Source organism: Rutilus rutilus (assembly GCF_951802725.1).
Source record: "Rutilus rutilus genome assembly, chromosome: 5".
Lineage (NCBI taxonomy): Eukaryota > Metazoa > Chordata > Actinopteri > Cypriniformes > Leuciscidae > Rutilus > Rutilus rutilus.
In genome coordinates, this window is record NC_140213.1 from 1390827 (window position 1) to 1408341 (window position 17515).

The 17515-nt window shown below is 39.2% G+C and overlaps 1 protein-coding gene across 1 annotated transcript; it reads right to left on the reverse strand.

Moving 5' to 3' along the window:
* Positions 1 to 191: 191 nt before the first annotated feature.
* On the reverse strand, positions 192 to 16980 carry chrnb4 (cholinergic receptor, nicotinic, beta 4 (neuronal)). The gene is made up of 7 exons (XM_084409920.1): positions 16711 to 16980; positions 11629 to 11774; positions 7951 to 7995; positions 7660 to 7769; positions 5828 to 6566; positions 4417 to 4704; positions 192 to 1564 (listed from the first exon to the last, which is right to left on the reverse strand). Exons 1-7 carry the CDS (start codon positions 16811 to 16813, stop codon positions 1403 to 1405), a joined length of 1593 nt encoding a protein of 530 aa, XP_084266046.1. The 5' UTR covers positions 16814 to 16980; the 3' UTR covers positions 192 to 1402.
* Positions 16981 to 17515: the final 535 nt, after the last annotated feature.

Below are 17515 nucleotides of genomic sequence, written 5' to 3' on the forward strand. Positions count from 1 at the left end.
GCGCTGTACACACTGATGTTGCAACACTGTTCACTTCATGAGTCCATTTCAGGTCAGCTCTCAAATACAGAAGATGAGGAATAAAACTGATAAAGCCTGTGTGCAGAACACACTCCCGCTGACATCGGAAATTAAATGATGGTGAGTAGGTCTTCCTTTCTTTCCAACTAAAGCACACACACACACATATATAAGATTTTAGTTTTATTTAAATAAGACTTTCCCATAATGGACATGGACAATCTTGTTTTTCTATAAAGAACACTTGTATCAGATGCAACTCTTTCTGTAAGTTTTATCGTTTCCACAGGCTTCTCTTAAGTTTATAATGGATTGCACAAGTTACATTCCACAAATACATCTGACAAAACACATGAATCTCATCATTAACAGCATGCATTATGGACACAACAAAATTCAAACAGCGCACATCCTTCATCTCATTATAAATAAAGAATAACTCGGCCCATAAGACAAAATGTGTGGTATTAAATGAAAAGTCTGTAGATGCACAAAAAGTGGAAAGAAAAAACAAAAGCACAGTCTTAACTCTGAAAACAAGAAGAGATCCCAGAAAGAGAAACATTGTAGTTTATATGTAAACCTGCCCCCAAAGACCATTCTCAGCACCTGTGTGTGTGTGTGTGTGTGTGTGTGTGTGTGTGTGTGTGTGTGTGGTTATTTAATACCACACCACTTGTCTCATAAACCCAGTGAATACATGGTGTTATTGATGAGATTCAGGTGTTTTGTTACTTCTACACCTGATAGAACATGAGGAGTTACAAGGTGCAACACTGTAAAATGATTTTTCGAAATTATAAATTAAAGACTATGAAGACTATTGGAAAATACGATTTCAGTCTACTTAAAAAAAAAGCCAATTTAATTAAATGTCTTACTTGCCGTTTCTTTGTAATTATTTGTGAAATTAACTAGCAATTTCTAACTAAAAGTAAATCACCAAAACACCCATTTTTTTCAGTGTAAACACATTTAGAATCATTAAAAGTGTGTAATTTCTGTTCACATCAAAATAATCTTATCCCAGTTTAATATGCAGAGACTAAATGGGCCATTTGTAGGTTTACATCCTTGAAAAGTGAAAAAAAAAGTGACCAACAATGGCTCAACCAATAGCGTGAGTCTGGGGGTGGGGTTAACTGCTTTATCTGACCAATGGCAGACAAGGGGAGTGAAACCTGTCTGAAAACAATCATAATTTCTGCAATTCCATTTAGTGCCACTAGTGCATCTGAGCTTCAATACTGTCGTCTTCTGGGTCAGATGATTCCTGATCTGAGGAAAACACTCTACAGATTACAGTAGTGGAAATCAGTTCACTCTCAGACACTCAATCAGAATAAAGTCTCAGAGTTGTGTCACAGAGAGTGTGAGTTCCTCATATGCCGTCCCGTTTGGGGTTCTCCTGGATGGGAACGCCCTGGTTCTGGAAGAGCGGCTGGAGGAACAGACCCAGAGTTCCCACCACACACACGATCACGAAGATCCACAGAAACAAGCGGTCCACCACCATGGCCACATACTTCCAGTCCTCGATGACCTAGACAGAGAAAACCTCATTAATGCAGTTAATGACCACTAATGAGGGACTAGGAAACAGAACAAGGGAGAATGAGAATGCGAGTGTCAACAAGTGCTGAGCAACTGCTATTGAACAAGCATCTCTCTCTCTCTCTCTCTCTCTCTCTCTCTCTCCTCCAGCATTGATTTAAGGACACGATCGATGTGCTTTGGCTAAAGCATGAATGTAACCTCTGTTTGCTAATTGTGTTTCCACTGAAAAGATGGGGACAAAAGCACAGTGTAGAGGTGGCAGTTAACCCGCACCTCTGACATCCGCTAATTTTGGGAAAAAATCCTGCTTTTACTGAATTATTGGGATATTTATGTGCGGATGTCTATTGTGGGAAGAAAAAGCAGGAAAAGGGATCGTCTGTGCAGGTGGGAGAGGCTGAACCGGGACCTCCGAGAGTTGAACCAGGGGAACAGAGCGTAATTGTGAGGCTGATCCTCTCTGAGCGCGATGATTATTGAACAGGTCCGTTCTATCGACGGTCAACCTCTCCATTCTGCTTGTCCGCTTTCCTATCCATATTTTGCTATTTTCAAAGACACTCAGACCAAACAAAATACAACCTATTTATTAGTGCCAAAAAGCCGTCGGGAAATGCTTTCCCAGACGGCTCATTGTTACCCCATGGCTGGACAGGACAAGCAACGACACTAAATCGTCCCAATTATTTTGGCCGGGCATTCACGAGAACGTGTGCAGGTCGTGCGCGGCTCGGCGTGAGTGTCAGCTGGTAAAATCGCCAGTCTCCCCAAAAGCGCCTTTGCGATCTCTTCCTCTAATGCAGGTCCCCTTCGAAAGACTTGGGATGGACCTCGGGCCATTAGAATGATCAGCACGTGGGCATCACTTTGCATTAGTGATAGTGGACTATGCAACACGATACCAAGAGGCAGTGGCGCTCCACAGAAGAGTGCCAAGATTGTTCGTTTAATCTCCCGAGTATAGACCCTGAAAGAGATCCTCACTGATCAGGGCACAGCGTTTATGTCACATACATTATGCAAACTTTATGAATTATTGGGAATTAAATCAGTTCACGCCAGCGTCTATCACCCACAAACTGACGGCCTGGTGGAACGATTTAATCGCACATTGAAAATTTAAGTCCTTGTATTGCTCCCAACTTCGAGTTCTAAATTACTTGCGAAGAATTGGAGCTCTCAATTATGAGGTAGTTCGATTGGATAGGAGTGGAGCACGTCAAATTTTTCACCTCAACCTCCTTAAAAAATGTAGTGAGGCGAAGTCGGTGATGCTGGCGACGACAGTTAGTGGAGAACGTCGGGCCAGAAGTGAGCGCTAAGGTTCAATCTCTCGCTCTGGCCCCTGGAGGAGATCATATTCGCCATCCCGGATCACTGATGTGGCCAGGTTGCAGGCAGAGTTTGCCGACATGTTCCCACCGCTACCCGGTCGAACGAATCTCATTCAGCACCATACTGAGACCGAGTCGGGCGTGGTGGTGCGCAGTCAGCCGTATCGCTTACCTGAACACAAGAAAAAGGTTGTTCGGACCGAATTAGAGGCGATGCTCGATATAGGGGTAGTAGAAGGATCCAAGTGCCTTTTAGTGCCTAAAACGGACGGCTCTGTCCAATTCTGCATGGATTACCGCAAAGTAAATGCTGTGTTGCAATTCAATGCATATCCAATGCCGCAGGCTGATGAATTGCTTGATCAGCTAGGCACCGCTCGGTTTTATTTGATTTTATAGCCTGTATCCAAAGTATCCAAAGGGGCATGTGGCGAGGGGGGCATGGTTTAGAGAGGTGACAGGAGAGAGAGCCGGGAGACAAGCGGTGCGTAAGTGGGTCAAGTGTAAATGACAAAGACCTGTGTCTTGTTTCAGTAATTGGCATGGAGAGACATGGAGAGATAAAGCCACCGGGAAACGAGATCAAGAGAGAGAGAGATGAACTGAGGACTTGTGCCAAGCTGTGTGTGAATGCTCTGGAGAGCAGTATCATTTATTGTGTTGGACTGAGTATTTTGATGCGCTGTAACACGTGACTTTTGTTTTGATTGTGGAAAAAGAGAATAAAACACGAGTCTCAGTTAAGCCGACCCTGTCCTCTTCCTTCCTTATTATTTGAACTCGTTACAACGCAATTCTGACTTTATAACTCGCAATTGCGATTTTATATCACGCAATTCTGACTTTATAACACAATTGCGACTTTATATCACGCAATTCTAACTTTATAACACAATTGCGACTTTATATCACGCAATTCTAACTTTATAACACAATTGCGACTTTATATCACGCAATTCTAACTTTATATCACAATTGCGACTTTATATCACGCAATTCTGACTTTATAACTCACAATTGCGACTTTATATCACGCAATTCTAACTTTATAACACAATTGCGACTTTATATCACGCAATTCTGACTCTATAACTCACAATTGCGACTTTATATCACGCAATTCTAACTTTATAACACAATTGCGACTTTATATCTTGCAATTCTGACTTTATAACACAATTGCGACTTTATATCACGCAATTCTGTAAACTCACCATTGTGAGATAAAAAGTTGCAATTACCTTTTTTATTTTTCATTCTGTGACGGAAACAAGCTTCCATAGTTTTTCAACATTGATAATAATCATCATATTAGAATGATTTCTGAAGGATGTGACACTGAAGACTGGACTATATATGTACTATTTACTATCAATTCTATATAATTTACTATATATTCACATAGAAAACAGCTGTTTTACATTTGATCAAATAAATGCAGCCTTGGTGAGCAGAAGAGACTTTCTTTAAACAATAATGTATCTGGGAAGAGAAAGTCACTCACGCTTTGATCATCATCATTTCCCATCATGTGATCGGCCACGTAGCGAACGCCATCGACAGCCTCCTGAACCTCAGATCCCCAGTCTGCAGCCGGCCTGTTCCCTCTCAGGTCCTGTGAGCCACAGGCCCGCGGGTCTCCTCTCCGAGAGCTGGAGCTGTAGTGTGTTTGAGGGCCCTTGTTGTAAAAGTGTCCCGGTGACGAGAGAGTCGAAGCCAGCAGCGCAGACGCAGACGAGGACATGCCGGATTTACCAGGAGCTGCGCATCCGAGACCCAGCAGAGACCTGCCCTGGAGGAAAAAAGTACACTTTATTGTATTTGAAATAATTCCCTTTTTCAATAGTACATTGGGCCGCAAATGGGTGTGCTGTTTGATACCAATCTTTCGTTTGAAAGTCACGTTTCTAGTATCTATAAAACCGCATTCTTCCATCTTGAAAATATATCTAAATTACGTCATATGCTCTCAATGACAAATGCGTAACAGTTAGTCCATGCGTTCATGACATTAAGGCTAGATTACTGTAATTCTCTACTGGGTGGTTGCCCTGCACGCTTAATAAACAAACTACAGCTGGTCCAAAACGCAGCAGCTCGAGTTCTTACCAGAACCGAAAGTATGTACAATCAAAACTAACTTTAGCTGGACAATAACTTTATTCTAGAGCAGCTGTAAAGCCAAAACAATTTATGTTGCTTAAATTTCCTTTTATCACTGTAAAGCTGCTGAAACAATCTATATTGTTAAAAGCGCTGTATAAATGAAGGTGACTTGACTACATTGCAAATGTACTAACAAAACATTTAATTAAAATATATTAATAGTATATTAGCATCATGCTTTTACATATTTACACAATACAACTTTTAACACTTTAACATAATTGTACTTTAGTATATTTTCTAAAAATATATTTTAAAAATTATTTTTTAAAAAGTGTATTTATTTGCATATTTTAGGTATATTTTTAACTGTGTGCTGGAAATGATCATTGTAACAATGCATTGAAAGTATATATCAAAATACATTATAGTATACAATAGTATATTGTACAAAGTACAGCTAAGTAATATTTGTTTATTAATGTGCATTTGTTATTGAAGACAAAGTGCAATGTGTAGTATTTGGAATAAGCCAAAGGTATTACTGAGCATGTACTTTTTACCCAAATATAATACAATTATGGTATTTTGCTTGAATGTTTCGAAGACTTGGCATACACGAACTTCCACAGCAAAGTGAGTAAATATAATAAGTAGCATGCCAAAATTAGTTCATGAGAAACGTGATAGCTGTTGATAATTCTGAAGGAGCTAATATATGAATACAGTGATAGGCATCATATCTTGAAGTATACAGAATTAGTCTGCCTGCAAGTATATTATATATATAGCATATTTTTTGTTTTTACCAGGGTGTGGTCAGGCAGACGCCGGTTCCCACGAGTCGAGTTCCCTCGGGGTCTCTGCATGAACAGCAGCGCCGGGAGCCGGACCAGGAACACCAGCTTGACCCACGCCGGCATGCTGTGTGTGCTCGGGGAACGATGGTGCACGTTCAACACACACACACTCGTGATGATCGAGAACGTGACCAGCACCATGGTGAACATCAGGTACTTCCCAATCAAAGGAACGTCTAGTGAAGTGGGCGGCACGATCTTAGAGATCAGCAGGAGGAATACGGTGAGCGCCAGCAGAACTGAGATGCACAGCGTCATCTTTTCTCCACAGTCCGAGGGAAGGTAAAACACCAGGATGGCCAGCGAGGTGATGAGCACGCACGGGATGATCAGGTTAATCGTGTAGAACAGAGGCTTGCGCTTGATGATGAAGTCGTAGGTCAGGTCCACGTAGGTCGGGTCCAGATCGCTGACCGTCCTCCGGCCCGGCAGAGCCAGAATATCCCACTCTCCACTGGGAGTGAAGTCGTCCATACTGGCCACCGCGGTCTTCAGGACCAGGTCGATCTCGGTGTGATCGTACGTCCAGGACCGGAACTTCAGAGTGCAGTTCTGCTGGTCGAAGGGAAAGTGCTTGACCTCGATCTTACAGGCGCTCTTGTATATGGCGGGGGGGAGCCATGCGATGCTGCCGTTAAACAGGACGATTGCGTTGGTGAAGACCGTCACCTCGTACGTGCCGTCGGCACTAGGGAACACACACAATACATTTACTGAACGGGCATTCTACTTACAATTATTATTAAATATATTAAAATTTGTGCTGCGCAACGATTAATCGCGATTAATTGCATCCAAAATAAAAGTTTGTGTTTACAAAATATATGTGTGTGTGCTGTGTATAATAATTTTTTACACATATGCATGTATATATATATATATATATATATATACACATTATTTTTTTTTTGTTATTTACATATAAAATAACAATTTATTATTACATATATTAAAATACATATACTCTTGCGGTCAAACGTTTGGAAAAATCAAGAAGTAAGTCTCTTCTGCATTTATTTGATAAAACAATGGGGGGGGGGGGGGGGGGGTGACATCTAGCGGCAAAAACTTACATATTGTGCCTTTAATACATGACTGAACATCAAACAACACATGCTATTAATTTGATAATGAATCATGTCTAATGTACTAGAGCATTACATACACTCTTAGGGAAAACGTTCTATATAGAACTCTTGACTCAATTTTAAAGAACACTTTATGTCAAAAAGGTTCTATATATATGGATAAATGTCTCATGATTGCATAACGATTCAGTCAACGGGCATTTTAAGCTACAGCTGCTAACAATTTATTATTACATATATTAAAATACATATAGACTTGTGGACAAAAGTTTGGAATAATCAAGAATGTTTCTGAAAGAGCCTCAGCAAGGCTGTGTTTATTTGTTCAAAAAAATACAGTAAAAATAGTGAAATATTATTCCAGTGTAAATCAGCTGTTCTCTATGTGAATATATAGTAAAGTGTAATTTATTCCTGTGATCAAAGCTGAATTTCCAGCATCATTACTCCAGTCTTCAGTGTCACATGATCCTTCACAAATCATTCTAATATGATGATTTGATGCTCAAGAAATATTTATGATTATTATCAATCAGATTTGTATGGAAACAATCATACACTACCATTCAAAAGTTTGGGGATTTCATTAATAATAGTAATAATAATACTTTTATTCAGCAAGGACGCAGTAAACGGATGTAAAGTGACAGTAAGGATCTTTCTCTGATCGATAACCTTCAGGCGTTCACTCACTTGTTGTACAGAACGATATCCGGGAGCCAGATGTGTCTCGACGGGATCCGGAGCTTGTCGATTCCCTCGTACTCAGCCGGGTCCCACGACAGACGGTAATCATTCCAGTTCTGCACATTACATTGATAATAAGTCTTATTACTTCATATATGAGCTTTCCCTGGCTCAGACTAGCCATAATTACACAGTGTGTTATGAGTGTGCGGAGCGGACGTGAGTGAACAGAGGACGGATCCGGGACCGGCTGAAGGACACTGAGCTCACGAGACCTGAGGAAGGATCGACACTGACCTGAGTGAGCCAGACGTTCGTCGTCATGATCTGCTCTCTTTCATTCTGAAAGCAAAGAAATCAGAAAGAGGACTTTTGAAATAATTGTATAAGAGTGAAGATGCAGTGATTTTGAAGTGACACAGAAATGTCTTTAGACATAATCATTATATGATCAAAATCATTACCGTACATTTAAACCTGGACTGCAGCTAATGGGTTGTGAAAACTAGTTTAGATTATAGATGGAAAACACTAAGGACTCATTCAGATATTTTACCCACTTCTCTGTGAGATTTTAATTATTTTAATTATTTTAGGCAACATTTCTCATTTTTGTTTAGCTTAAGGGTTATTATAGTTAACTAAAACTGTTACTTGAAATAAAATAAAATATAAAAACTTAAGTTAACATTATTAATTAACACATTTAATTTAGTTTAACCTGATGTACTAAAATAACTAAAATGAAAACTGAAATACAAATTGTTAAAAACAATTTTTTTGTATTATAGAATATTAAAATAAAAATGTATTAAAAATATTAATAAAAACTACAATAGTATCACAATTCTAAAAAGAAAAACACTGTTAAACTTAGTAAATACTAAAATAACTCAAACTAATACTAAAACTAATAAATAACAATTAATAAAAACTATACAGACACGTTTAATAACAAACCTAATAAACACAACAAAATTACTAAAAATAACTAAAATTAAAGTGAAAACAGGCAATATTAAAAACAGAAACTATGATAGCACATCATTGATGCTAAAATAAGTCTACTGTAAACACAATTAGAGATTTCATCAGGACATATTCAATATTACTGGTGTGCTCAGAGAAATGCTCTTTATTTGTCAGACCTCGAATGTTTCGTGAATGAAAGTATCAGTATTTGTGTCTGTATGAGACAGATGACTCTGAAACACACTGAAACACACTGAAACACATCGATCCCCCAGTGTTGTGGAGTGAGGGAGTGTTAGTTCACCACACTGATGATTAAAACTTGACTCTGAAACACACTGTAACACACTGTAACACACTGAAACACACTGAAACACACTGAAACAGACTGTAACACACTGAAACACACTGAAACAGACTGTAACAGACTGTAACACACTGTAACACACTGAAACACACTGAAACACACTGAAACACTGAAACACACTGAAACAGACTGTAACACTGAAACACACTGAAACAGACTGTAACACTGTAACACACTGAAACACACTGAAACACACTGAAACACACTGAAACAGACTGTAACACACTGTAACACACTGTAACACGGAAACACACTGAAACAGACTGTAACACACTGAAACAGACTGTAACACACTGAAACACACTGAAACACACTGAAACACACTGAAACAGACTGTAACACACTGTAACACACTGTAACACGGAAACACACTGAAACAGACTGTAACACACTGAAACAGACTGTAACACACTGAAACACACTGAAACACACTGAAACACACTGAAACACACTGAAACAGACTGTAACACACTGTAACACTGAAACACACTGTAACACTGAAACACACTGAAACAGACTGTAACACACTGTAACACACTGTAACACTGAAACACACTGAAACAGACTGTAACACACTGAAACAGACTGTAACACACTGAAACACACTGAAACAGACTGTAACACTGAAACACACTGAAACAGACTGTAACACTGTAACACACTGAAACACACTGAAACAGACTGTAACACTGAAACACACTGAAACAGACTGTAACACTGTAACACACTGAAACACACTGAAACACACTGTAACACTGAAACACACTGAAACACACTGAAACACACTGAAACACACTGTAACACACTGAAACACGGAAACACATCGATCCCCCAGTGTTGTGGAGTGAGGGAGTGTTAGTTCACCACACTGATGATTAAAACTTGACTCTGAAACACACTGTAACACACTGTAACACACTGAAACAGACTGAAACACACTGAAACACACTGAAACACACTGTAACACACTGTAACACACTGAAACACACTGTAACACACTGTAACACACTGTAACACACTGAAACACACTGAAACACACTGAAACACACTGTAACACACTGTAACACACTGAAACACACTGTAACACACTGTAACAGACTGTAACACTGAAACACACTGAAACAGACTGTAACACTGTAACACTGAAACACACTGAAACACACTGAAACAGACTGAAACAGACTGTAACACACTGTAACACGGAAACACACTGAAACAGACTGTAACACACTGAAACAGACTGTAACACACTGAAACACACTGAAACACACTGAAACACACTGAAACAGACTGTAACACACTGTAACACTGAAACACACTGTAACACTGAAACACACTGAAACAGACTGTAACACACTGTAACACACTGTAACACTGAAACACACTGAAACAGACTGTAACACACTGAAACAGACTGTAACACACTGAAACACACTGAAACAGACTGTAACACTGAAACACACTGAAACAGACTGTAACACTGTAACACACTGAAACACACTGAAACAGACTGTAACACTGAAACACACTGAAACAGACTGTAACACTGTAACACACTGAAACACACTGAAACACACTGTAACACTGAAACACACTGAAACACACTGAAACACACTGTAACACACTGAAACACGGAAACACATCGATCCCCCAGTGTTGTGGAGTGAGGGAGTGTTAGTTCACCACACTGATGATTAAAACTTGACTCTGAAACACACTGTAACACACTGTAACACACTGAAACAGACTGAAACACACTGAAACACACTGAAACACACTGTAACACACTGTAACACACTGTAACACACTGTAACACACTGTAACACTGAAACAGACTGAAACACACTGTAACACCGAAACACACTGTAACACATTGTGTAACACTGAAACACACTGTAACACACTGTAACACAAACACACTGTAACACACTGTAACACAAACACACTGAAACACACTAAAACACACTGTAACACTGAAACAGACTGAAACACACTGTAACACACTGAAACACACTGAAACAGACTGTAACACACTGAAACACACCGAAACACACTGAGACACACTGTAACACACTGAACACACTGAACACACTGTAACACCGAAACACACTGTAACACACTGAAACAGACTGTAACACACTGTAACACTGAAACACACTGAAACACACTGTAACACTGAAACAGACTGAAACAGACTGTAACACACTGAAACACACTGAAACACACTGTAACACACTGTAACACACAGATCCCCCAGTGTTGTGGAGTGAGGGAGTGTTAGTTCACCACACTGATGATAAAAACTTGACTCTGAAACACACTGTAACACACTGAAACAGACTGAAACAGACTGTAACACACTGTAACACACTGTAACACACTGAAACACACTGAAACACACTGTAACACACTGTAACACACTGTAACACACAGATCCCCCAGTGTTGTGGAGTGAGGGAGTGTTAGTTCACCACACTGATGATAAAAACTTGACTCTGAAACACACTGTAACACACTGAAACAGACTGAAACAGACTGTAACACACTGTAACACACTGAAACACACTGTAACACACTGTAACACACTGTAACACACAGATCCCCCAGTGTTGTGGAGTGAGGGAGTGTTAGTTCACCACACTGATGAGCTGCGCCAGAGAAACCTGCAGGACCACCGTCACTCTCTCGCTGCGGTTCAGCGCCGGCCGGATCAGCTTGTTATAGCGCTCTTTACCCAGCAGCCAGTTCATCAGACGCTCCTCTGAGTCTGCACACGCTCCACCTGCACACACACACACACACTTGAGATCACGGTCCACCTGCACACACACACATTCTTGTACATCTATCTTTATGAGACACAATGCACATTCCGATCTCGATCACGCGACGCTGTTACTAGGAGATCCAGACTCTGGAGATCCAGTGAAGAAATCCATTGAATTCGCCTCAGAATTAATAACATCATCGCTGATGTTGATAACAGAGAGTTCTCTGTTATAAACCATAGATATCAGATCAAACAGCGCTGACGTGGAAACCAGGAGAAACACTTACAGAAGGCTTTCAGTCCACAAATCAGCAACATTCACCATGGATTTAGGCTAATGTAGTAACTCTAACCATAACTTTGGTAATGTTATAGTGGCAGAAAGTGTCAAACACTACAAGTACTACACATCTTTTTCCAGCACTTCAAAACTATAATATCACATTTTGTATGTGATGACCACCACATTTTTTGAACACCCTTCAAAGATTGTCCTAAAACAAAACATTTTAAGATGTAGGAAAACTCTTAAACACTCATTTAAAAAATAAATAAATAAAAATAATTACCATTGTAAACAGTAGGATGCCTAGTGGCTATTTTCACTCCATAAATTTTTTTTTTTTTTTTACTCGTTTTGCGTTTTAATTAATATTAAGACATTATGAATTATTATAATTAAAGTTAATTTCATCTACACCCTAAATTAAGCTTAGTGCTTTATTGTCAGCCCCAGTGCTACCAGATATTTTACTCAGTGGCTCCGGTGCCGCTGCCCTCAGATGTTAGTCTGGAGCCCTGTGAACTTAAAATAAACTGCACATTGTAATATCTGTAGGCTACGTTAAGTCTATTTATTATTAAAGAATTTGTCAGTCTTACAGTTATTTAGGGGGAAATTGGAATAATTGCATTGCACCTAAAATTTTCCTAAAATTTTCAGTCAGGGGCTACAGCGCTCCTAGTAAATAAAGTTAGTCTGGAGCCCTGTGTCCTCACTTTACTCTCTTTGTCCTCACTCCAATGGTCTAAAACTCAAACTGGTCCTCACAAAGATAGTTGTACAAGTACACACACACCTGAGATCACGCTCAACCTGCGCACACACACACACACAGGCTTGAGAAGGTGTTTTTAACAGCCGATAGTTTATTACCCGCCGAGTCAACAGAACTTTTTCAGCATCTCTCAGCCAATTACTTTCAATCTTGTAAATGTAAATATGAGCTCATCGAAGAAGAGCTTTAGGTTTTGAATAACTGTGTGTGTGATATATATATATATATATATATTATGGATGAGTTTGTGATATTCTGAATGCAGTGCTTCATTTTGCAAGAGATGTGAGGCATTTTACATTCTGTGTGCAAGTCTTGGATTTGTGTGTAAAGTTTTGATAAAAAAGAGGCAAAGTTTTGAAAATGTGTGTAAACAGTTGAAAAAAACTGTAACAGCCGATAGTTTATTACCCGAGTCAGCAGAACCGAATCAGCTGGCAAACTTCACACACACATATATGAAGAACATAAAACAATCAACGAGTCGACCGTCATCATCTTCATCATCATCATCATCATCATCACACATCATCATCATCATCATCATCATCATCTTCTTCTTCATCATCTTCATCATCATCATCATCATCACACATCATCATCTTCTTCATCATCTTCATCATCATCATCATCATCACACATCATCATCATCATCATCATCTTCTTCATCATCTTCATCATCATCATCATCATCACACATCATCATCATCATCATCATCATCATCATCATCTTCATCATCAAATAACAAGAAGATTCTCAAAGCAAACTGTAAAAGCCCAGATGTGTGTTCTGTGGGATCATGATGCTCTCTCTCTCTCAGCAATGCAAAGAAACCACTTCTGCTTATTTTTATCACAAAAACATCCAGTTTTTGAAATGTTTTGAAATTTTTTTTTTCTGGTTAAGTGAACATGAGAGAAAATATTAATGAAACATTCCACTTTATTATTCTTCAAACATTATGGAATGTTACTTTTGAATGTTCTCTGAACGTTCTGAAACAAGTAGAAACATTTAAAAAACCGTTAGACGAACATCCAACTAAAATGATTCAGAAAAGATGTCACATGAACGATATAAAAATGTTTTTGTGCAAATGTTTAGAGAACATTATTAAAGACTATATAATTCTGAATCAATGTTCTATTAACGTTACTGGAAGAACGTTCATAACTTTGAGAGAACCTTGACAGAACGTTCCTGTTAGTTGGGATAATGAACATGAGTTCCTGTTAGTTGGGATAATGAACATGAATAAAAAAATATATATAAAATAAATTATTAATAATAATAATAATAATTATATATATATATAGTCTGCAATCTGAATAAAGCAAAAAAAAAGCCCTAAAATAACTGAAAATAACCAGTCTTCTTTTATGCATGCAGTGTATCACTGTAACAATTAATTAGTAGTTGAAAACTCATGTGCAAACAGATTCTTTGTAAATATGCACTGATATAATAATGCTGACGCAGTGTTCTCTTTGGCACGTCTGATTGGCACTGCAGACTCAGGAACACTCAAATGAGCTTTTATTGGCTTCTAATAAAATGAATATTTATTACAGATCCCTGAAGTTCCTGATGCGCTTTACACTTGTGGATCAGAGTGTGTGTAACTCGCTCGGTTAATGCGGTATAAAACACACGTGTGTATTGCTAAGTCTTCAAGCTTTAATCATGATGAATTAATATTAATGAGCAGTGATCTGCATTAATTAGAAACACCCAGAGCTACACTGTAAGCACTCTCGTTGTAATGTGATTGATGAAACACAGCAGGAGAAATTAACCGCAGGCCCAAAGGAACAAACACGGGAATAAACGTTGACACTGGTTTAAAGTGACAGAACCAGCAAAACCAGATGTATAATTATTCATTATAATATATGATATATAGCGTTTCCGAGTGAAACGCTTCAAGAACAAGAGCAGATGTGGGCGGGGCTTGATTGTGTCTGTGGGGAACTGATTGGATGGTTGTGGTTTGCTATTGGCTGATCTCATGTGAGTGACAGGTTGCCCCGCCCTCGTCATCAGAGAAGAGATGCTGCTGTTATTCTGATTCAAGATTATTAACACAATAATCATGTGCACCGAGAAATCATTTACAATAAACACTGCAATATTCCATAAAAAAACAAACATAAATTGAACATTTTGATCACATGGTGACTTTAAAGTGCTGTAACCCATAGTCATGTTAAAGCCACTATAATAGTCACATATTTTGTGTGTTTTACTTTTCACAACTACCAAGCAGAGTTATTATACGACTAAAACTAGAAACATACAAAATGCCAGATCCTCAACTCTTTTACCATGTTTATCTTATCCAATATTTAGAGATAAAAAGTCATATAAACTCCAGCAACACTGTCATTCCGAAAGAGTGATGAGCTGTGTGTGTGTTTGAGCATCAGTGTGTGTTTGAGCATCAGTGTGTGTTTGAGCATCAGTGTGTGTTTGAGCATCAGTGTGTGTTTGAGCATCAGTGTGTGTTTGAGCATCAGTGTGTGTTTGAGCATCAGTGTGTGTTTGAGCATCAGTGTGTGTTTGAGCATCAGTGTGTGTTTAACATCAGTGTGTGTTTGAGCATCAGTGTGTGTTTGAGCATCAGTGTGTTTGAACCTCAGTGTGTTTGAACCTCAGTGTGTGTTTGAGCATCAGTGTGTGTTTGAGCATGTTTGAGCATCAGTGTGTGTTTGAGCATCAGTGTGTGTTTGAGCATCAGTGTGTGTTTGAGCATCAGTGTTGTTTAACATCAGTGTGTGTTTAACATCAGTGTGTGTTTAACATCAGTGTGTGTTTAACATCAGTGTGTGTTTGAACCTCAGTGTGTGTTTGAGCATCAGTGTGTGTTTAACATCAGAGTGTGTTTGAGCATCAGTGTGTGTTTGAGCATCAGTGTGTGTTTGAACCTCAGTGTGTGTTTGAGCATCAGTGTGTGTTTAACATCAGAGTGTGTTTGAGCATCAGTGTGTGTTTGAACCTCAGTGTGTGTTTGAGCATCAGTGTGTGTTTAACATCAGTGTGTGTTTGAGCATCAGTGTGTTTGAGCATCAGTGTGTGTTTAACATCAGTGTGTGTTTAACATCAGTGTGTGTTTGAACATCAGTGTGTGTTTGAACATCAGTGTGTGTTTGAGCATCAGTGTGATCACACTTCTCACGCCGCTCAGTAACACACACACTGTGAAAATTGAAACATGGGTCTTGTAATTTTCAGACACAATCAAGCCCCGCCCACATTTGTTCTTGTTCCTGAAGCGTTTCACTCGATATACGGCTGATATTCATTTAATAATCAGGGCCATGCAACTGGTGCAAATTCTAACATCGTTTAAAATGTTTTAAAACTTTGGTCTATCATTGGGTTTAATATTTATACTTATAAATTAGCTACTTTTACCTTTCGTAAAGTACCTTGTAGGCTACTACACTATAGCTGAATGTGCGATAAAATACACATCATTAATGATTGTCATGAATATTAGTAACTCAACTGGATGACAGGGCTGGTCATGTGACCTCAATATCGGAGTGTGGGATAAAAAGAGACTTTTCTAAAACTCTTCATCTCTGAGTCTTCATCTCATGTGAGTGCACATCATTTTAATGACAAACTTCCAAAAAAAAAAAAAAAAATACCGTGCATCTTTAATATTGTTCAGCTGTAATCGTATGCCTTGCTCAAAAGCATCCAGTCAAACAAACAAGCAAACAGAAATGGTGTTTTAAGCAGAACGCGCATCATTTGAATGATCTTGGCATCCCAGTAAATCAACACGGCGTCACACAATTCTACAAACCGCAGTAACTCAGGAAAAAGACATCTCTAAAGCTAAAGCAAGACGTTGAACAGTAACTGAAGGTAAAGCACTTACTTCTGATGAGCGTGAACACGCACAGGAGAACGGGCAGCGCGCGCGTCATGCTCGAGCGCGTGTTTTCCAGACGCGTCGCGGCTCTTCCGTCGCGTTCAAACATCGCGATCAGGAGCAGAAGTTCACAACACAGAGCACACACACTGATGAAGATGAAGATGATGATCCACGGAACCGGTAGCGCGTGCGTCTCGCGCGAGGCATCCAGAGACTCTCTCCTGCATCAGCCTCTCTCTCTCACACACACACACACACACACACACACAGCGCGTCTCCGCCGCTCAGGACACCGGGGCTAGTTGTCACAGTTTTTTAGCTTCATTTTTTAAAGCCAGTTTTGCGTTTAAGGGTCAGGCTTTAGAAGTATCGGCTGCAAAAATACATATTTTCTAGCGTTATTAAAGACTGAAGATTTCAACACCGTTTATGGGACATTTCTGATTTGGTCTAAAAAAGCTTAATTTAATTTAGAACAAAAGAGCTAATTCACGCTAGTGTCGATCTAGTGTGACTCTTTCTTCTGTGAGCAACAGAAGAAGAGCTTTGGAGAATATCAGTGTTTTCTGTCCATGACTCTGTCAATGTGAAAATCAGTAGGCTATAGGGTCTATACACACACACATGTGTTTTACACTTGTATTTCAGCGCTGAGAGATTGATTGAGGCTCAGTGTCAGTTAATCTGCAGCAATGAACAACAGCACAGAATTATGTCCAATAGAATACAATTTACAGGCCTGTTAATAACAGACCATTACAACACACACACAGACCATTACAACACACAACACTCATAGACTATTACA